The sequence below is a fragment of the Grus americana genome, chromosome 1 (genome assembly GCF_028858705.1).
Source record: "Grus americana isolate bGruAme1 chromosome 1, bGruAme1.mat, whole genome shotgun sequence".
NCBI lineage: Eukaryota > Metazoa > Chordata > Aves > Gruiformes > Gruidae > Grus > Grus americana.
The window spans coordinates 8,712,212-8,735,289 of record NC_072852.1 but is presented as its reverse complement, the minus strand read 5'-3'; the positions used below and the strand labels follow the sequence as shown (position 1 = coordinate 8,735,289).

General features: G+C 41.4%; 1 protein-coding gene across 2 annotated transcripts in view; it reads right to left on the bottom strand.

The window, feature by feature from the left end:
* Positions 1-455: 455 nt before the first annotated feature.
* The window catches only part of ELAPOR2 (endosome-lysosome associated apoptosis and autophagy regulator family member 2), a 103,236-nt gene continuing 80,613 nt past the window's right edge, over positions 456-23,078 (bottom strand). For both annotated transcript variants that reach the window (XM_054826574.1, XM_054826584.1), the window contains 14 exons: positions 22,573-22,753; positions 21,679-21,807; positions 20,659-20,749; positions 19,404-19,506; positions 18,034-18,171; positions 17,485-17,748; positions 16,394-16,567; positions 14,726-14,915; positions 10,695-10,791; positions 9,406-9,507; positions 6,936-7,062; positions 5,969-6,147; positions 4,808-4,973; positions 456-1,809 (listed from right to left, as the gene is read on the bottom strand). In XM_054826574.1, coding sequence (XP_054682549.1) covers positions 1,750-1,809; positions 4,808-4,973; positions 5,969-6,147; positions 6,936-7,062; positions 9,406-9,507; positions 10,695-10,791; positions 14,726-14,915; positions 16,394-16,567; positions 17,485-17,748; positions 18,034-18,171; positions 19,404-19,506; positions 20,659-20,749; positions 21,679-21,807; positions 22,573-22,753 — 2,001 coding nt within the window. In that variant the 3' untranslated portion in view covers positions 456-1,749. The remainder of the gene's footprint in view (positions 1,810-4,807; positions 4,974-5,968; positions 6,148-6,935; positions 7,063-9,405; positions 9,508-10,694; positions 10,792-14,725; positions 14,916-16,393; positions 16,568-17,484; positions 17,749-18,033; positions 18,172-19,403; positions 19,507-20,658; positions 20,750-21,678; positions 21,808-22,572; positions 22,754-23,078) is intronic.

Below are 23,078 nucleotides of genomic sequence, written 5' to 3'. Positions count from 1 at the left end.
ACAATACCCCATAAAAATCTTTGTTGGGAAAGTGAAGTGCCTTTTCAAGAACAACAAAAAATGTACACCACTTCAGTTAAGATGCCTGAAGTATCTCCCATCAAAAGAGTAAAGCCTGTGTTCTTTGACTGGAGATATAAAATAACTGAGCTGAATTTTCCCTAAAGAAAAAAAAAGAATCTAAACTTCATATAATTTTTGTCCACATCTATAGTATAATAAAATATTTAGAGTGCAGAAAATTCAGTTTAATTTAAATTTTACTTAAAAGTGGGCCCTCTTTTATTGATAGATCTAGCTCAGTCATATAAAACCAAAAATCTATATTTCTTATAGTAAAAAGACCATTTCTGCCCATGTGTCTTTTCTGGTTTTGATGCATTCCACAATTCACATAATTTTGCTATAATGGAAATATGAGTCTGACCGGAGGTCAATACAATAATCGTTTCTCATTTTCTCTTGTCTCTATACAAGTCTTGCATAATTTTACTCAAACATTTTTTGCCTAAGTTTCAGATTCCTTTGTGTTCGACCTCAATGGGAATTTCAGGAAATTATTACAGTGGATATTACAAAGATCACATGCTTATAATGTGGCTGATTTTATGAAAAAGTCCACCTAGACTCCAGTTTTCAAGGCACCATTTTGTGCCCTCCTTCCAAAGCTGGTACTTGCATTGACAGCAGAACGCATTTAGATGCTGAGCTGCACAAGTACATAACCCACGCTCAGCTCTGCTGGGCATCCGTCCTCATTCCTTGCATGGGTCTAGGAATAAAGGCGGCTGAGTATTTCTAATAAGCCTCCCAACTGACAAAGCTGATCCCTGATCTCCAGACGTAGGGTTTCTTGCTTTACCTCCAGAGTTCAGGCTTTGTTGGTTTGCAACCCAGGGAAAGGTGACATATTGGTAGCCCAAGGGAGGGTACTGAAACTGCCAGCAACCTCTCTTGAAAGGACAAGCTTCCACAGAGAGGAACAAGTGCAACTTGCACTGTAGGTATCACTTTGCTTCTCTTCATAGAGTCTGAGCCTGCTACTGCCTACTAACTCACGGCCCCAGACCTACAATTCATACAACAGCAGTTAACACATTTAAATTCAATAGCACTAGGTCTTACCCCAACCCTGATGGCCATGATTTAGGTATCAGAATGGGTTCAACTTGCAGGTGCAACACCATGCCTCTTGTATTAGAGGCCAACACAGACCATCCACCCCTTCTAAGCATTAAAATCAAAAGTATTTTCCAAAGTTTAAAACTCACCTGAGGCTCATTCCGAGTACCATTCGCAATTTTGATTTTAAGAGAGACTCGTAGTTATGCTACTAAAGGACAATATGCAACCTTTGCAGGAGGTTTCAGGCCTCTCTGAAAATCATTTTTTATGAATATGCGTAGAAGGAGTGATAGGAAATGAAAGGTACCTATAAATCATATGGCATGACTGAGCGATGCCCAGGTGAATGCAAAAAATTCGTGTTATTTGCAGTATGTATATCTCTTCCTGAGTTGAATTTCATTCCCAGTATGGAATCCAAGCGTCTGCTTTCTTTTTTGGCAAGGTACTCAATCACATGGTAAGGCAATCCAATTTTCTGGTTTGCTTCCTGTCTTCTTTCCTCCTAAATGGCCAAGCATTTCTCACCAAGATCACCACTACAATGTGTGCCAGAATATGTTTAAAATATGGTCCTGTAAAAATAGAAATTAGGTTTGTTTCTTTGAAGGCAGCATTAATTCTTCATATATTCTGGGATCTTGAAGATTTCAGCTGAACAGATTCAAAATGATCTTCCTTTTCCTGCAATGGAAAAGACATGTTGCCATCAACTGGGATTCCTCAAATCCACTCCAACAGTTACTACAGCCACTTCTTCTCCTAATATCTCACAGCAGCCTTTGCCAAAGACTTCACTTTATTTCTACCACAGTCATTAAGTGCACAGTCTGACCTTTTCTTATTTAATAACACTACTAATTCTGCAAAAATTTGTGAAATCACCAAAATTCTGCCATATATGTTGTTCATACAACATACATATATGTTGTACTTACTTTAGAGAGTACAGGGAAAGTTTGCATTTCATACTCATAGTATAAGACAGGAAATCAGATCTGGGGAATTGCAAGGTAATCATATCTATGGTTATTATTAACTATTAATGTGTTTCCTACATTAAAGAAAATGGAGCAAAGCCTGCAAATGTGAACGCCGCTGTCTCACTCCTGAATTCCCTCCCAAATCCTCCTCTGGGAGGCCCACAGGACAAAAAAAATCTACAAATCCTCTGTTATCTTAGAAATCAGGGTTTCCTTCTGGTTTTACTTGCTGGGTGACAGCCTTGGCCATCTGGCCAGCAGGCATCAGGGTGAGAAGTGTGGACGTACGCAACATCGCATGTGTGAACAACCCAATGGTCCATGCAGAAGCGATGAATGAAGGAGCCCTAATAAAACTACTCACTAGAAAATGCTGGTTCTTTCTTCATGTACCTACTTTTTATACTTGTTGATATACACAACCATTTTGGAAACTGTTAAACTAACCTCATGATCCGATCTTTAAAGCCATGTCCCTCAGAGATCAGGACAGCCTGGTGCAGACGTGAGAAAGAGCAGGGGAGAAAATTGTCCTATGCTAGCCTACTGCAGAGTCTATAGTTCTTGTTCTGAACAACCTGGTATTGTTATGCTGGAGACAACAGATGGAACTAGAACAGTCTCCGTTCTGAAGCAGTTTCATAATTCTTTAACTTCTATATTCTCATTAAAAATAACAGTCATTTCTTTCTATACTACAGGCCTAGACCTGAATTCCTTGGGTACTCAAAACCACTAATAGCTTCATGAGATGTTTTGCTTCATAGAAATGTCATTGCCTGAAGCTTGAACATATAGTTAGGATATTTCAGATTTTTCTTTATCTCTCAGTTTACATTTCTCCTCTTTTTCTCCCCTGTTTTCCTCCATACGTTTTTTTCTGTATTTTACATGCATATGCAGCAGGAGATGAATTTCCTCATCTTTTGCATAAATGAAAACTGATGCCTGTAACATTTGTTTTGGAGAAAGATATATTAAATTCCAGTTATCTGCAGGGATACAGGACACAGATTTCTGTAAGCTAATGAGGTACTGGAAGCTGAGTTTGCCAGCTACGATTATCTAGCAGGAAAAAAGGAGAGAATACTCAGGGAGCCTGCTAAAATGGATATAGGAACTTTAAAAACCTCTTTTTGAGTCCAAATAGACATTTGAGTGGTCTGAATACTAAAGTACTAAAGCTTACTTTACAGAGATGGGGAAAAAAAACCCACTTCTCTCACGCTCTTGTCTCTGTACTTCTAATCAGGAAGGAGCCAGTGGTTGGTGCTGCAAATGGAGTCAGCAAAGCTTTTACAGTTATCAGGCACACAGCAAAACATGACCCTCACCAGCAGCACTGGTCATTGCACTCAGCCAGAGCCAGACAAGCTATTTCACGGACAAAAAAAAATCATCAGTTATTTCAAAGTCAGTCCCTATAGGATTCAATATGAAATCAACTTCCATTTTTGCAGTACAACCATAAAATTTGATGCGATTTGATTTTATTTACATTTTCAATATTCTTAATATTGAATTAAGAATTAGTATTGAATTTCTGCCCCTTTCCACAGGGAACAATATTGATTTTGCAAGACAAATAGTCAGGCTGGGGTCAAGGGGAAGTTCCTCATATTAGCTGTGTAATGGTAACATCTCCTAGGAGGGAGATCTGGGAAGCAAGTAGCGTGGAAGGAGGACAGCAGTCTAATAAAAAAAGTAAAAGAACAAAGAGAAGAGAAAAACAAGAGAAAAGAAAGGAGGCACACAGGTTTTAATTACATTGCAATCAGTCACAGAAAGGAAAAAAGGCATAAAAGAAAAAAATCTTAACATTCAACATTCCAAAATACTATTTGGACAAGAAACAAGAGAGGGACTTTAAAAAAAAAAATTATGATCTTTTAAGAAACCTTCCTATTTTGAAACAATCCTCTTCAGCAAAACTGAAAGGGAAAATGTCATCCACCTTTATGCTGATCATAATAGATGCCCCAGCTGGACTCCCTTAAAGACAACACCACCCTCCCCATTGACTGCAAGGCACTTGGATTAAAGACCAAAGTGCTTGCAGGATCTACCATGATGGTCCTCCTTTGCTCCTTTCAGAAATGTTCAAAGGACACCAAAGACCTTTGGGCTATGAAATCAGGCAGAAATCATCACATGTGCTGCAGAAAAAAATGCCTTTTGAAGTTGCTTCCCACTGAAATGGAGGAGGTTGCTGTATTGGGTAGCAGGCTGTGGCTGATGCCTCCTCTTCAACTGAATCCTTCGGTACTCAAAATTATGGTTCCCAAGTCAGCCATGAAGCCAGCCCAGGTAAGCTGCAAGCAGCTGGCTGGTGGCTATGTACCCAGTGTTAATTTTCTGTATCTGTAATAGCCGTGTTTGCCTCAGCAATGGAGGTGTCTGGTAGGAATCCAGGAAGAGAGGTTCCTCCCACCATTAACCACTCTTTTTAGGTATTACCCATACAATAAAGAATGCTATTGAAAGCTCTTTGCAGAAGAGGGAGTATTTACTCAATACCCTGCAACATTTCTTATCATTCTCCATACTATGGATTTCAGCAGATCGGCTATGGACTGGGTGATGTGTGCGTGGGAGGCTGCACAAAGCACTGTCAAAATTAGCATCACAGCCTCATCACGTCCAGTAATAAATAAAGGTAATAATTATTTTTAGTATTAATAGTAGTAATTACTACTCACCTTCGTTGCCAAGGACTTGAGCTTCCCCAGCAGTGACTGCTTATTTGAATATACTATTTCTTCTTCATTATCTTCTCCTTCCATTATAGCACAGCTGTCAGCAGCTGGCAGCTCACACTCTTTTGAGTTCGCTGTCATCACTAATTTGGAATATTTATACTCCAACCTGAAGATATAAAGCCAGACAGGCTAGATATTTTTTTACAAATGTCCCATATTCAAGGTTTTTGTAATTTAGATTATCTGCAGTCCTTCCACATAGTTACTTCTGAGGTATTTACTGGAAATTAGATATTTTTTAATCATTAAAAACATGTAACTAAAATAGTATTAACAATACATTGAGCTCCTGCTCTCCAGATTAGCCCTCTATCCTTATAAAAGAACCATGTTTTCCCAAAAGACCGCAGTAGGTCGAGAGAATTTCCTGCATGAGGAAGTGCAATCAGTGTGCTGGCTGGGGCAGCAGCAGGTCTGACTTCAGCCTCTATCAGGATTTGCATCACACCCCTGTCCAAGGGGCCTATGGGAGAGAGGAGAGATATGTAACAGAGTGTGGTAGGAGGCAGCAAGAGGTGGGGACCATGATACTGGAGTCCAGGTTTGGTGAAGCTGGATGTGCTATAGGGTGATGAAATCCTATGGAGGTGGAACGATGTTTTGAAAGTTTATGGTATGAGATTTGGGAAGCAGAGGACAATGGGAATGGGGAACAGTCAGTATGTTCGGTCTCAGAAGCAGGGATCTCTTGGGTGTGTACCAGACATGTCCTGCCAAGCAATATATGGTCAAGAACCCTATTTTAACCCAGCTGGAAGGGACTAATTAGACTTAAGAGATACCCTTTTGGTCTTCAGACCTTGAGAAAGCCATGTTGCTTCAGGATATGAGGTCAACTTCAAACTCTTGGGGGTTAAAAAGACAGTTCCTGTTGCAAAATCATGCCATAACAAATTACAGCATATTTCCCATACTTCCCTCACTAGCATTTATGATAGCCACTGTTGGCAGAAGACACCTCAACTTGGTGGATTAACAGACTGATCCAACATAGTATTTCTCATCAACATTGTCATAAGGTCAGATCCATGAAATGTCTTCCTGTTCACTACATCAAGCTTTTAGCTAACTTTTATATGGAACACAATTTGCAGTACTTACTTCTGGTTCTTCTTCCAAAAATAGCAGGTCAAGGCTATGAGCAAAACGGCTGTGAAAGCACCAACACCAGCTCCAACTTTTAGCCAAAAGTCCACTGTTTCACAAGTGCTGGTCCTTTTTTCTGGCAAGGAAACCCCTTTAATGCAGTGCTTTGGTTCATTCCATACATACAATGTTTCCTTTCAAATGGAAAACAGAAAACACCAAAAAGTAAGCTGCTTATAGGGAAAGAGATAACTATTTAGAGTGGAAGAAAACAAGCTGTTCTGAGGTAGACAACCTAGACATCTTTTCAATGAAAGCAAACCAAAACATGTACTTCAGGTTTTCACACTCCAGGTTGAGTCATATTGTCTACTCAATTGTCCTCTTGATTGTGCCCGCAGATTCAGACATGGCAAAAGGATTTCCTCTTCAAAATTGCTCTTCACCTGGCACAATATGGGTTGGACAGCAACTGTGAATGTGCTGTGACTGCATTGGAGCTGTTGATGAACAGGACAGTTCTGAAACTGTGAAAGGACTTCCTAATATTTGACTAGAGAAGGCAGCAGCAAAAAAACTGCAAGCAAGGAAGGATGAATTTCCGAATCAAAATTCTGAATCCTTTCCTAGCCTGCCCCTCATGTTGATGGCTATTAAAGGATTGAAGTCCTTTGGCACTCCATACTTCACAAATAACTTGGCTGCATGTATGAATGCATACACAGTTAACCCCCCTACCCACACAGCTGGTCAGCACAAGCCAAGCCAGGTCTCCTCCAGGAACCATGCTGCCATTGGCACCAATATCCCTGAGTGTCAACACAGCACCTTGCCAATAAGACTTGCACCCAGACAGTTCAGAGCCTGGGCTGACATTTCCCAACTCTACCTGCACTTACGTATCAACTTGCACAGCAAATTTCAACAGAGTTCACGTTATACCCAAATGAACCCATCTGACTTGGAGACATGGGTCCTGTACCTGAAATCCTTTTTTGCAGGCTCCCTCAATCTCATGGTAGTCTTGCTCCGTGCAGAGGGGGCAAGCTTCTGCACTTTCCCATACAAAGTAGAAAGTGCATCCATCGCAGGTGCCCGCGGGGCATGAGCTAGGAGGAGAGTAAAGCTTGGTTATCACTTACGAAACACTCTGGGGTTTGCATCCTCACTCCACATTCTGCTGCTGAAGATTGTAACAGTAAGAACAACAAATGGGTAAACATCCAGCAAGTCAGCAGATGAAAAAATCTGGGGGAAGAATTCTTCCCAGTTTGTAAAATGCTTTCTCAAGTGAAAACAGAAGTTGGGCTGTCAAAGGTCTAAATTAACAGTGCAGTTCCTGGCAGTGAGTGCTACTCATGCACCTACGATGAAGAGGAGAGGAGAGGAGAGGAGAGGAGAGGAGAGGAGAGGAGAGGAGAGGAGAGGAGAGGAGAGGAGAGGAGAGGAGAGGAGAGGAGAGGAGAGGAGAGGAGAGGAGAGGAGAAGCAAGCCTTGGAGACCAGCAGAACTACTCCAAGGTTTCATCAACACCGGCTAGCCCAGCATGCACGTCTACTGCTGTTCTCCTGCACTGGGTGACTGTTCCACATGAATGCTACTATCTGGTTCCTGCTGTTGTTCTAATGATGTCTGGGTGATTTCGTCCATATGGAATGGACTTGTCCTGTCATGGTTAATTACTAGAAAGATGTTCACCAGTTAATGAAGAGATAACAACTTCTCTTAGTCTAAGAAATACTAATGACCCTATTTTGTATTCAGCCTGCAGAGGAAAGTTGCACTGGCAGTGGCAGGACATTCACGCAGCTTTTGTAACTAACAATTACATCAGATCTAACAGCAGCAGTGGCCAAAAGTTCGTACAAGAAGCTAGGTCATGTAAATGTGAAATATATCCATACAGAAAAATTGATTTACAGGTTTGTTTCTATATCATCTGGAAATCCGTTATTCTGATCTGAAGGACTGAAAAATCCACAGCCCTAAAAGCCCATTCTGGCTTATCCTGATTTGAATAACTGTCAACTATCCTCTTGGATTATGGAACATTTTTTCAATGTACATGGCAAGAACGTTGACAGACCTTTCTCTGCAGCTTCTTTCATCTTATACTGCAACTTCATATAATACTAAACATCATGTTTGGAGGATCAAGGAGTTACAATATTATCTGATGTGTATCAGATACCTCACTGTTTGAAAATAGCTCTCTGTCTGCTGAGCTAATCAAAGGGGGCTAGGAAGGGAGAAGTCAACAGGAACTGAGAGAAGTTACATCATGTCAGCTGTGTGCCATTTCTGTCCATGCTCATACTTTTAAAAGCAAGGTAGATTACTCCTCCCTCACTACTGGTGAGTTATCACAGCTCATATCATGTTTAACCTACATTAGGACATCTGAAGGATTTTCACATGGCCATTGATAGCTGGTGGCTTGTCACCCAGCATAATTTGTAGTGTCAGGTCCCTAAGAAACAGGGGTGAATATCTGCAAAGGATCAAACATCAATCACTCCTCTACCACCTGTGAAGCAGATGCCTCTTCGTCTTCATTCAGGTGAGCACGGTTTACCTGTCCCAAGAGGGACAGGGATCAAAGAGGACCCCACACTTCTCACACTGTTAGCTTTTGGGAAGGGGACTTAACTTCTGGTGAAAGTAATCAGCAGATTAATATTAATGTTCAGATGGACTAAGGAGGGTTATAAGAGTTGAGGGTAACTTCTGAAAACTCACAAGGTGTTGCTGAAGGGTAAAAGAATTAATTATTTTATTGTTTTTTCTCTGCGACTTTTCAGGTGCAGGAATAAACAGTACTTTGGAAAAAAGAAGTTTTTTTGGAGTCACTTGAAACAGAGTGAAGGGAAAAAATGTCAGGTAAATTAAACACAACTGGTACAAGGAGTTCAGGATAGAAACTGGAGTGATGAGACACATAAATAAATACATATAGAACTTGAACTAGACCAAGTCAGGGCTCATAGAAGCATCACAATAGCCAATTTCATCGTTCCTACAACAGGTTGCTCTTTTTCAAAAAAATCACTTTGTCCACAACCACTGCTGTAGGTCAAGGAGGAAAAACTACCTCTCAAAGCTCAGATTAGGCAGTTTTAATCAGGAGGCCAAAGACCAAAATAAGGATATGAAGTACAGGAGAAGTGGAGACAAGAAAACATCGCTACATTTGCTTTTGGTTTTAAGCTTGGAACAACCTGCCTGAACTCTAACCTCTCTCACTGCACAGCCTACATACACAGCAGTTAGTCTGCTGGGAGGAGGTGGACACACACATCCTTCACCTAGGAGAAATGAGTGAGACCTCCTGGGTGGCTGATGAGGGACACAGCACTCCTCATTGCTGTTAAGTGTAAAATTACTGAGTTTTGTAAAGATTGCCTGAGGAGAAAAGGTTTTCTGGTGCTTCTAGGATATAAGTACTTAAATACCTGGGCACAGAAAGCTCTCCTTGGTCTGGTTTGTTGGGGTTGCATCTCATTGTCACAACAGTTGCACGGCCATTTTCACAGGAGGTTGTCACTGTTGAAGACCTAATGTCAAACAAGAGGAGAACTGTAATACATTTCCACTACAGGAAATACATGTTGCTGTTTCATAGGTCTCTGTCTATTCATGCACCTGCAATACTAAAGAAATGCCCTTTACCACAGCACTTTTGGCTTTGTCAACTGGAAGAAAAAAAAAAAGGAGCAACAGAAGCGGAGTAGGTTTCACCACTTCATTTAAATCTCAAAGTGCTCTGAGATGCCACTCAGGAAACTGCTGTTTTTCTAGCTAGTTTGAATTCTGCTGAGCCGAGGAATAAGCCTGCCCACGGAACAGAATAGAATGATTAAAAAAGAGAATTGCTGGTGCTGTGGTTGGTGTGTTACTCTGCTGGAGAGTTGGTTTCCCCTTGCCCAGGAATCTGAGAACACCACTGTCCTGAAATAGCACAAGGCAAGGACAATTCAAAAAATGGACCTTATTCCAACATGATAGACATTGTAAGACAAGTTCATAATATACTCAAAGTAGGGTCACTGGTGTGGGGTTCAGTTTGCAAAAGCAGACACGTAATTCAAGTGCTTACATATGCATCAAGCGTTGATATCCAAAGTGCTATAGCCAATTAAGATCTATCACTAAAGCCAAAATAATCTAGAGAGACAATCAGTAGAAAAAATAAAGGTATGTGCCTTAAGATAAGCTGAATAGGCCCACAGACTCCAGAGTCCAAGCTTAAAAACCCAGTTCACATGAAGACACCAGCATGTAGACATCTTAATTGAGGTGATCTTTGAGCTAATTCTTACCCAAGCTGAAGTATTCTTTTTATGGAGAAAAATGAAAAGGAAGAGGTTGGAACAATTATTTTTAACCTCGATGAGTTCATTTTTGTAATATCAAAGTAAATACAAATGAATGTGAAAGAAAATATGCAATGGGAAGTGGACATGTCGAAGCCATATAGGAGAAATTATGGAAAGGAACATGACACTGTAAGTGGCACCTGGATGAATCAAAGCTCTGGTATTGCTCTCTACAGATCAAGTGTAATTTAGATTTGAGTAAAAAGTGTTTGCTGATTTCATAAGATGTTCTTCAACATGCCAATCAATATCAGCCAGATACTGACTGAAGTGATAAAGATTAAAGGTGCATTAAAGAACTCCCCTCACAGTTTTAGTTTCCTTTAAACAAATTTGACATGCAAACAAACAGTATTTTTACCTACTTGTAAAAGAAATGCACATCAGGTATTTTGATTGGAGAGGGAGGAAACATATCTGTCTTGATGCTGATATTTTCCAGCATTGTTTCAATAGTAGCTCCTAGAATTTGAGGAGAAAACAAAACAAAACAAAACAAAAAAAACCCGACCAAGCTAAGAAGAGCTAAGAATAGATTTCTGAGGGGTTCACATATAACATTTTCTCAGTCTGCAAGGTATGGTTCTCTCTTAATAGCATTTAATGACATTACTATACATTATACACTTCCTTCTAGTCTAACTAAACTTTGCAGATTTGTATGTTGCTAATACAGTCTGATTTCCTCATACAGACATAACAAAACAAAAAATTAATAAAACAACATGAGTTTAAATAAGTTTTAGTCTTTTGTGTGAATTTAAAGCAATCATGGGATATTACAGAATCATAAAATAATTTGGACTGGGAAGGGACCTCTGAAGATATCTGATCCAATCAACTCTTCAAAGCATATGCCTTGAATGTATAGCCCTTACATATCATAACCATGTAACATCCTGAGCAATCTGCAGTATTGTGGGAGAAAACCTCAAAGATGCGATGACAAGAATCAGAAGGATTACGGAGTCATAGGCAAGCCTTGATGGCACATTTTGGAACAAATGACAGGCTAGTGTGTAGAACACCACAGCTTATACAGGTCTGCATAGAGTTTGAAGAAGAGCTGAAAAAGAGAAAAATTCAAGGAATTCAAGTTCTTAGAGATCCTTCCAATCCCGTGGACCAAAGAAGACAGAAAATATTGGTGCTGCACTGCAACATTTCAGAAGAGGGAGCTGTACAAACGGGACAGGCTGCATCCTTCTAGCAAGGCAGAAAATTGCTAAAACAGTAAGACAAAGTGGTAGCAGCAGCAGTTGGTGGGAAGATGGGAAAGACTGAAAAAAAGAAATTCTCCGCTTGCTCTTGCAACAGTTCAGACAGCCTAGCTGAATTCTTGGGACTTTGACATAACTGGCATTACATCTGGGAGGACGATTCACACAGATATCCATGTCTGGTTATAACCCTTTTAGGTAAATATAGTAGATAACAAAGGTGACAGTTTGCACTAGACACTACTACCTGGTGTAGCAGTAGTAGGACAAGCCAGAACATGGGATTGCACAAGCACATGGAGCAATGTACTCAGCAACATTTCCCAGGAGGGCTTGCAGGTGAGGGATGGCTACAGAGCATCAAGTCAACAGAGAGAGCAAAACGAGCTGTGCCACAGCAGTCATCAGGAGCATGTGCAAAAAGATGACAGGTTATTGTGGAGGGGCATCCGTTCTGAGAACATAGGCTGGCGTCAGCAAGGATGATCATTTCCTCTCATCAAAGACATTGCATTGAACACAGGGTAACTTAAATTTGGATTGCAACACAATGGACGGAGATTAGTTACTCACTAGACTGGAAGGTGATAGCTCCTAAGGACCTTATTATATTCAACAGAGACAAAGAGAATATTCCCATCCGATATGCAGTACTGTAGAAATGACATCTCAAAGTGCAGTTTCTCAAAAATAAGAACACTAGAAGTAAAATCAAGTGTGAAAAAAAATATGCCATTCTTCAGAGGATATTAATTATATGGCTAAAAAGCCACAATGACTCTCTCAGGAATGACAATAGCTTTGACTAAGAATCCACCTTGGATCAGAACAGCGGTAAAAGAGCAATTTAAATAAAACCATTGGCACAAGCTTAATGGAGGAGGAATGGTGAATCAAATAAAATAAAAAGTTATGAGTTACAGAAAAATGATAATGGATGCTAAAGACTTCAGGGAAAAGCCTGTGTTTGGCAGCACTAGAAAAAATTGTAAGTTCAGAGCTTTTTTAGAAACTTTAGAAATAAAAGTAGATCTTATGGATAGGAAAAGCAAAATTTAACTATTTTAAAATGTAACAATTGTGACAAAGAAAAGGCAGCAGAAAAGCTTGATGTCATTTCTCTGTATTAGGAAAAAATCAGAACTATCTCCTTGCTTTCCAAGAGAATGACTGAACGCCTCATTCCTTCAGTGGCAGGAGAGGATATTGGCACCTACTTGGCAGGCATGCTTATAAACTAGCAAACTCAAACCTAAGAGTGACCTTTAATAGAGCTTTTAATGATAAGGAAATGTCAGAAGACTAATGGAGAGAGGATATGGTGAGCCAAATTAAAATGTAGCTAACACAATGAGGGCAAAAAAAACCCCAGAAATGGTGAGTGGAAGATAAGTTTCAGTTAATGGCTAGATACACAATGAGTGACAGTCAACAGGAATTTATGGAGAACAGCTCTTGTTGAACAAATTTGATTTCATTCCTTAAGTGCTGATGAATTTGGCTGCTAAAGAAAATTATGTAAATTTATCAAGTATTTCACTAATTACCACATGATATTCTAATTAAAAAGTTAGCAGTGTAATATCAATTAAGCGCACACTCTGGATTAAAAATTATTTAAGTAACTAATTATAAAATTATCTGGCCATGGGAAATTGTCATCAAATGTGGTATAAATCCAGGCTTCTCTAGGCATTGATATTGGAGTACTAAAATGCAAGATTATCATCAGGGATCTGCAAGTAACTATGTAATCAGTCTTGGTAAAGTGTGTAGATGAGACAAAGATTAAGAGCAACAGGAATACAATACAGAGCAACTTGGCTCACTTGGTAAATTGGTCCCAATCGAACTAAACATACTTTAGTGCAGACAAGTGCAGCAAGGGATGAAGGCCACTCCAAAGGAACAGAGATTTTTCCCCTTAGAACCTGTAACTCTGAAAAAGATCTAGAGTGGACATCAGATGCAAGAAGCCATCATGAAATCCCATGAGTCTGGAGCAAGAAGGGCTCAGCGATTCCATCCTTGCACATAAATACAAATAGAGGAGTAATTTTTATTGCCATTACAGTGAATTAAATACTGGAATAGTATTTCATTCTGATGCCCATGCTTTAAGAAAGTATAATAACAAGTTACAGAGGCTGCAGAAAGAGCCTCAAAAATTATTCAGATGCTTGGGAGAACTCCATGATAGCAAGAGACTTAGAAGAACTTGGTCTACTTAGCTTAAAAGAAGAGCAGACTGGGGAGGGTGTAATGATTCCAGCACACAAAATATTTCTCCAAGGAGGAACATGTGGGTGTGAAATGAAGAATAACAAGAAGCAAGAGCTGAAAACTGAAGCCAAGGCAAATTCAAACAGGAAACAAGTCTGTTTTAAAACAAAATACGGAGACAGTGTTTGACCAGTGGAAAGAAAAATACCAATGACCGTTGCAAAGCTTTTATTTCTGACAGTCTTAAAAGTCCAGGTTGAATGGTCTTCCAAAGATGTGCTTTTGTCAAACATGAACTTCTGGGCTCAGTGCCAGGGAGAAAGTACAAACACTCCATGCATGTAATACATAGGGGAGCAGACTAACTGACTTCATTGTCTAATCTGGCCTCAGACTCTGGGAACTTGTGAGCCAGAGCAATGCAAGACTTAATGATGTGCACAGCCTCATGCTGCCCTAAGCCTCCTCCTTCCTCACCTAATTATGTCCCAGCACCAGCTTCTTCTGATATTGTCCGAGTGGGGACTTGGCATGGGCAAAACCACTTGGACTAATCTGTCTACTACCACGATTGGTCTTGCCCTGCATGAGGTGGGTAGGAAACATGAAAGAAAACCAGTGCTTCCTAATTACATTCTCCAGATTTTTGTGCTGAAATTCTACACACCATGGGACCCACTAGACCAAACATGGGGAAGAGCGAGTAATACAGGCATGGAAAACAATGAAGGGAGCCCTTACTCTTCTCTTGCAGCCATCAGCTGAACTGAAACAGCAGCAAAAAGCTATGGCACCTGTCCAGACCTGCTTCACAGCTCAGGAGCAAAGTGGAACTGAATCATGGGCTGCCCCTTCGCTCTTCCCCACGGCCGAGCTGAGAAGGATTTACTCTGCAGCTCTAAATATACGAGAGTACCTCCATGATGACGGTAAGCAGAAGACAAACCATGTACCTAAGAACCTGTCAGCAAGGCTGTTGGACTGCAGAGCCAGTGCTGTTCGGAAACCCTTACTGTCCGATGGGATGATGGTGGACTGACAGACAAAAGCTCCCACAAAGTTGGAAAAATCTTCTGATTCTGCAACCATGTCCTTCAGCGTAACATCTGTGATATTGTCAGTGCAAATAGCCATCTTCTTACCCTGCGGACAATCAGGAAAAACGGAAGCTATTGGTGTTGACAGGACATGAAAAAGTTTGGGACAGGAGAAATTGCAAACTTCCTGATTACAAGCTGGATGAGTTTCATTCCTCCACCTTAGAAACAACTTGATGTTTCTATCATGAGAGGGACAAATTGCAACAACAAACTGTGCCATTGTGAAAGCTCCGATTAAAGCCTTGTACAGACCCAGAAACACGGTGTCACCTCTTGTATGTGTCTTATCAGAAACCTGTGCTATGAAGCACTCTTCTTTGTTTATCTTGACAGCACAATGTTTACTTGCAGAGCATAATAAAATGGCTTGCAGAGGAAAAACTTATTTCCCTTGCCTTTAAATAATATACTGCAGAATACCTATTTTGGGGGGGATTTAATCTAGATAAAATATTTTCAAAGCACAAATACATGAAATCCCTAAACAGATATATAGCCTTCAAGGCTGCATTAATGTCACAATGTCAAGACCAGTGCTAGAATCTCAGAGCAACAGTAAGGAAAGACAACTCACCAGACTCAGTTGCCCTGACAAAATGCCAAGCACTTACGACCTAATCATATGGTTGGTACTACTGTAGTACCATCATAGTAGTTTGGGAAAACGAAGACCAGATCCACAGGGGAGTGAACATATCTGTACCTTTGTGGATCTAGTTGTCAGCAGTTGTAAGCCAGGTGGTGCTTAAACACACATTTAAGCCTAAAAGTACGCAAAGCACTGTAAAGAAATGTGACTACTCATTTGCCTCAATTAATGCAAACCCTTTGGTACATGGGAGACTTCAGAACTTTACAGGGCTGAACATTAAAGTAAACTACCTGCACTGGTTTTCATGGGACAATGCACACCACTGATACTGCTCCAAAACTTCAACTTATGTATGTGACAACATGCTCTGGTACAGTCCAAGCCCCAGACAGAAAAATCTTGACTCTGGGGCAGAGATTGTTTGCACTCATGGACTAAACACATTTTCCCACCACTTTAAAAGGCTGCAATCAAAGTCAGCAATGGGCACCTCGGCCAGTGGCAGAAAGCAGGATGACCAGAGGTTCTGCTGACAGCAACATCTCCAGCCAAGTCATGAGGGAAACATATAGAAAGAAGCTGGCAACAGAAAGACTCAGACTCTTCACTTGAGTTCCTTGGTGGAAGCACAAAAAGGTCCGGGTTGTGACCCAAGTGACTTGAAGGCACAAGAACTAGGAAAAGGTAGGTGTGTGATAGGGTTTTTCTCCTGAGCATTATTTATGCATAAAACACCGTCATCTCTGCCCTGGAAAATCACTTGACTGCTCAAAAGCCCTCTTGCACTGCCGAGCAAAATCCAGAGGAAAGTGTCAGTGTGTCAGTGACAGCTCAGCTGTAAGGAAATCCTCGTCCTATCTCAGTGTTATCCCATAGAGCATCAACATGGGCAGCAAATGCCCCCAACACTCAACACCAGCTGAGCTCACCTCGTTCCCACACAGGCTGATGTTAAAGAAGTGGAAGAACTTGGTCCCTCGGGAGGTGAAGCTGGGTCCACTCATCAAGGATCCCACCTCGCTGAGGTTGCTAAAATCGTAATTCAGGCTCTGGTTATCCTTGATGTACGACACGAGGCAGTCACTGAAGCAGGCAGAGTGGTCCTTCAGAGAAGGAGAGGCATCCATGAAAGAGCAGTTATGGACCAGCAGCAAACCATTCACCTGGGAGTTAAGGCAAGTAGGCGCAGGCAGGACTGCTTTCCTTGGTAAGGATGGAGGGGAACTTTGTCCTATTCCTGTAATTCACCTTTCCCTAGGGAGAATTCCCATTCCTGCTTCAGTTCCTTGCAATTAAATATCGGGACTTTTTAATGTTCTCTAAGCCTGGCCTTTCTGCTGACCGCTGCAAAAGCCAAGAAGATGCAGTTTCTTGTTTTGTTTTGTTGTGGGTGCTTTTAGGATCCCAATGTCCCAGCTTAAAGCCTTGTAGATAGACCAGAACATGGCCTCAGTTACACTTGTATCTTGCAAAGGAAACACAAGAAACAGCTCAAGAAACAGGGACAGGATATGAACCCAGCTGAAGACAGGCAGAATACGAACAAATTGGAGCAGTTCTTCAAGTCCCTCTGCAGCTCCTTGCCAAAGGATGCTGCACATGATAAATGTTTATTTAGGCTTAAGGGTAATTTCATGTAAGAGGAACTTGTTACAGGTTTCTAAAGGCACAGAAACATTATCCAGCTGAGGAAGTCCCCGAGTTTAAAACAGCAGGAGTCTGAGACAGTTCTAGGTGGAAGTAACGTATACGCTCCCCCTGTTCTTACACTGTCCCCAGTACAGCTTCTTGAAATGAACCTTTTTTTGAGCCACTGTGGTCAATTTTATCCTCTTATTGTATATATACAAACAGAAATTAGACTAGGGACATATTTGGAAGAGTGGGATCATTAGTTATAATGATACTCCAACGCTCACAAGGTATATACCTGTAGCAAAGCACTAAAACTGGCCCTTCGAGTGCTTATATACCAACATACTCTGTCTTCCCATCGCTCAGAGACACTCAGTTTCTGTACCTTGGTGCTCTTGCTGCCAGGCCCACATGGGATGCAGGCCTCCCTGCCATAGACCTGGTGGATGGACAGGAAGGTGTTGGCTGGACACTCCTTGCACTGGCTGGTCTCCTTCTCGATGTAGTGTCCCGCCGGGCAGGGCACGCAGGATGAGCCAGACTGCTCGGAGCCCAGCGCACAGGCCCGGCAAGAAGAGGCCACTCCATCCACTGCGTTGGTCACCGTGATGGAGTAGATCTTTGCCATGTCATTGATGAACTGTCTGCTCTGGAACGACAGCCAAGGAAATCTCGCTGGTGTCATCACGTCACTGCATTTGGACACTAGCCACAGCTCTGTGCACAAGTGCACCGATTCAGGGATCGACTTATGCATGTGCCTGTCTTTCAACATGGATGGTTTATCCACAGCTGCCTCCCAAGGGCTGCTATATGGTGACAGCCACTCGCCCCTTGCAAGTTGCCTGTGAGCTTCAATGGAGGGCAAGAGCTCTGGCAGTGAGTGTCCAAGGAAAGCTGTGTTGTAAAGCCCTGTACATGAAGAAGTACTTACGTCTTGGCCCTCGTTTATTCTCTGAAAGGCCCAGGTGAATGTGAAGGAAGCATTTTTGGAAATGATGTGAGTGTAGGATTGTTTCTCCTTACTTCTCTCCCATGATTCCACCACGTTGGTATTTTTTCTATTAACATCCTATAAAATAGACATAATTTTAAAAAAAGAAAAAGTGTGGTCATACTACACTAAACACCAGTGTTTTATAATATAGAGATTAATATATATATATAAGGGATTTTACAATTGCATTTAACATTTAATAAAGAAGAGCAAACATATTTATTCTGTTTTCTACCACTGGCAACTTTTTTAATTGAGAATGGGTGTCTATTCCAAAAGATGCCCTAGTTCACACAACAGTTAAGTTCAAAGTCTTATAGCAGCTTACAAACATCATGAGGACAGATTCAGCACAGTGGTTCTTTCAGATTTGAAATTCTGTTTATGTATAAAACATGTGGGTACCAGAGAACAGAAAGGGGAAGGCCAAAATTCAAAGAAAAATTGTAGTTTCCGCCATCTTCAGATACCCACTTTGTTGGTTTCTCTAGTGAAACAGAACCAAGGCCAATAAGACAGCATCAAAGTTCACACAAGACAAACCTGTTCAATCTATGTTCGTGCTTCTTATTCTCCATCAGCTGTAAATGTCCCAGTGAAAGATGCTTTTCCTTTAAAACAGATTCCTTTAAATTACCACTAAAAGCAGGTTCCTTTAAATTATCACCTAATTTCCAGTTAATTCTCTTTAAATTAAGAGCAGATTCCTTTAAAGTACCGCTAAATAAATTTAAAAAAAGGACCAGCTTTCCTTTGCAATGGAAGGGGTAAGGGAATCGTCGCAGATCCCGCCACCTTCCTCAGCTGATGAACTTTCAACAAGCAGACAAGGAAAGTGAAAAACATGGCACTTTGCTTTCACAGACAAACATCTGTCTGCTGCCCTGCTGATTCCCCAGGTCACTGACAGGATCAAGTTTAAATTTCCAAATTTTCTGTTTCCCATCCCTCTGTCCCACATCTTGACCCGTGACTCAAACTTCTGGAGGCTAACTCGACTGCATGAGAGACACTGAGAATGTTATCAATCGGTTTAACAGGGCAAAATTTGGCTCTTTGGTGTCCATTGATTTCTTTTAAAATAAACAGATAACCAGGAACAGTTCACAACTCACGTGGTGGAGGTATTTTGCTAGGTCGTTTATTAAATCCTTCCTGCAAGGGCACCGCAGATATTAAACTAATGTCATACTTAATCTTAGCCATAATAAACCAAGTGCAACTAATCACGCCTATGTAGAGGTATTAAAGTGACATGTGCAATACCAGGCTCAGTCGTCAGTCATGGAGAGAGAGGTCTCGCTTACCGCCATAAAGTACAGCACACAATCTGCTGAACAGATGGTCTCAAAAATAAAAGTAATCCGTCCTAGTTCTGACCCAGTTGCTCCTGTCATCGATGTCGGAGGTCTGTTTAACAGAGAAGAAACAAAACATTTACAAGGTGCTCTCCAGACAGGCAGCAGTCAATCCTTCAGATTGCTTTTCGCACAGTAGTGAAGCCATCAAAGTCTTATCACATAAAACCTGCCCTTGCAGAACTGCGGAGGCCGGGTTTGCACCGTGGCTCTGCACCGGGTATCGGGCGCAGCAGGATTAGTTTTTAGGTGTCTGATTTCTTTATGGTACAGTTCTCTCCCTATAACCAACACCCAAATTTGACCTTATTGGTAGGGAGTCTTACCCCTTAAATGCATTACATGCTTTAAGTGATTTACACTGATTCAATTGCATCTGCCCTCCACTGGTGGGAGACACAGTCAGGAGTTTCATGGAAACCAGAAGTATTCAGGGTGCTCCCCCGCAAAGTACTAAACAGTAAACCGGGACATGCCGAGCTTTTCCACGGATGTGTTTCTTGCTTCTCTTTTATTTTCATTGCTGTTTGCCCATATCGTAAAATAAAAATCAGGGTTTGCTCATTGGGTGTAAGATGTCACAGCCCCCCTCAGCTGAGATACAGTAAAGGGAGGGTGACATTCATTTTGCCATACCTTACCTGTCTTAATATTTGGCACCTGGTCTGAGCTAGGAGTTTAAGCTCGCTCTTTTGACAAAGAGATACAAACAGCTCAAGCAGCCAATTCATCCTGTCTGAGGGTCCAGGAGAGATGAGAAGTCCTGTTCTCCTGCAGTGCCTGCATCTCCAGGGGAAGCACGGGTTGTGCAGGCTGGTTGGAGCTGCAGTGCAAAGTAACATGGGGGTCTGTAAAACACCTTCAGGGCAGGCACCGGTATCTGCTCCATGGCAGGTGAAGATGGTTACTTTGGGATAATTTAGAAACAGAGGAATAGGAATATCTTTTCTCAGTTTCCAGACAGCCAACTGGCTGGCATCTCAGACTGGAGCAAACATTGCTAAAACCCAAAGTTTTACAGAATTGTCTGCTGCAATGAGCTGACTGGGGACACAGGAATAAAATCCAAATTTCCTCTTGTCTCTCATTCATGACATCATTGCACTTCGGAAAGGAAAACTTGGTTCATTCCAGGGGTAATGTGAAATAGGTGTAAGAGGCAGAGATAAATGAGAAATAGATGAAAAAAAATCTTGTTCCTTACTTAAATCCCGGGATGTGCAGGTTCAAGATAAGATAGTCATTGTCAGAGCCTCCTGCCCCACTCTGGATGTGGTCACCAGCCACCTCCCAACCTTCACAGGATAAAAAAAGAGAAAAAAAAAAAAATTCAAGAAATGGATGGGGTTTGGGTCATATGGCAAAAAAATGTCTGTGTTACCATACTGTTTTAAGCAATTCAGTACTTCAGTACAATAATGCTTTTGAATGCAAAATTTGAGTAATTGTATGAACTGCTGATTTTATAGGCAAATGTCACCTTGAAATCAGCAAAGCCATTGAAATTCCCTGACCTGTGCTGTGCAGCTCAAGGGGGACGATCCATCTGATCTCTTTCAGCCTTAAAACAGATGAATCAATGAATCTATGTGTTAAACATTAAGCATATACTTCAGCGTCCCTCTGCTCAACAGACATAATTCAAAGCTGGAGTTCCATCAGCCTGACAGGGCAGATCAGACTGAGTAAAACCTTTGAGAAGGCTGGAGGCAGGCGAAGTCCTGAAAGGGACCATTTTCACCAGTGAGCTGTGACTGCTCTCTGCTGCAATCTTAGCACATGTGCAGAGGGAAAGCTCCAAGTGTTAAATGAACCAAGATCACAGCCTTTAACTAAGTTTTCCAAAAGAATTACATGTGACCTAAAAGGGCATAGTTATCACAAAACGTGAAAGGAGATAAACTAGAGAGAAGTCAAATAGTTGCTGGGGATATTCAGATGCATCAAAGTCTATGGTGGGATAGGTCCTTGGCCGAGGGCACATCACATAGGCTGCAGCTCCTGCCCTCTTCTGGTATACAAGAGGGTTTTTTATTTCTTTTTTGTGCTATTTAGTGACACTCTTTCCTACAGGAATATTCAAGCCTGGTGCAATTAAAGAGAAGGAGGGAAACTGTGTTGTGACTCACACAGTAAAGAGCATACTCATTTTGACGGGTGCTCCATTACAGCAGTGATCAGTGCAGGAGAAGGACAGGCACATAACAGTGGGAGTTTGGCTCACCGTTCATCCCATCGCACTTTGAGTTGCCGACATTAAAGCAAGACGTCTTCATGTTGCCTGGCAGGATGTTCCACCACTTGTACTCAAACCCAAGAGTGGGTTCAGTCCCAGCAGGGCAGGGTCTGCACTCTACAGGGCGAGAGAGCAGGAAAGGTAAATCACAAAGCCAAAGCACATCTCAAACAGTGTTTTAAAGAACATAGACATTACTTTTCTACTCTCTGTGGCAAGTAATGAGCAAAGAAAATAATTTATTTCTTTACAATTAAACAGCCAAAGACTTATCAGGACCAAAAGAGTGGAAACGAGATCAGCATTTTATAAAGTGCAGATCATAACCTCGTGGTAAGTAATGTGCAGCTGATCACCCAAGCCACACTTCCTTTTTAATGGCTTCAGCTGAAGTTTTGATCATACTGGTAAAAATGAATTCCCACAAAATGCTGTAGGTAACCAATAGGTAGCTGCTGTAGGGCCAACACATCTCAGGATCAACAAGCCAGAGTTTAGGCTAGACAATGTTGGCAGGGTACTCATTTGACAGCGCTTAACATGAGATTTTCACAGGGAAGAACTTAGCATGGACAGGAAAAGGGATGAGGAGGAATTAGTGACTGTAAAATTCCTCCTCAGGATCCCTTAAAATAACCCTCAGGATGTTTATATCAGCCCAGAAATGTATCCAGTACACAGCAGGTCAATTTAGAGCAGCAATCCCTGATAAGAAAGGACCTTAGAGAGAATACAGATATCCAACTCCCTCTCTCCAGTGTTATTAAATAAGTATTTTATGCAAAGTGAACTCTGGCTTAAGATGATGCGTCATTAAGCTAAGTCACACACAAGCAAACAACTGCTTTTGGGGACACAAGCAATTTTTTTGTGGACTCCTACCCTGTGTCCCATCCGAAAATGTGCCCGGTGGGCAAGGAGTACAGGAAGATGAGGCGTTGTTGTGAAAGCCAGGATTGCAGGGTGGACAATCCTTCCTCTCTCCAGAAGGAGGTAGGGCCAACGCACCAGGGAGATCCTCTCTGCAGATCTTGGGTTCGATCCATTTGTACATAATCTGAGTCTGGAAGGAGAAGACACTGAGCTCACATGGTGTGTTAGGATGCTTTAGGACTAGATGTACCAATCAAGGTCCCCCTTGTAAATGAAATTAGGGTATTCCTAATGTTCTAGGCTAAAACCAGATATTGCATATCCAGGACAATAAAGGGAAGGGCAGAGAAGGGAAACAGAAGTGACTGGGTTCACAAGTAATTCCAAGATTTCAGGCCTTAAGAGCAAAGCAAAAATGTGAAGCTTCAAACTATTTCTACTGTTCATTCCTATTTATCTAGTGGATTTTCCCATGAAAATGTTTCTGAGGAACATCAGATAAATAATTCTACCTG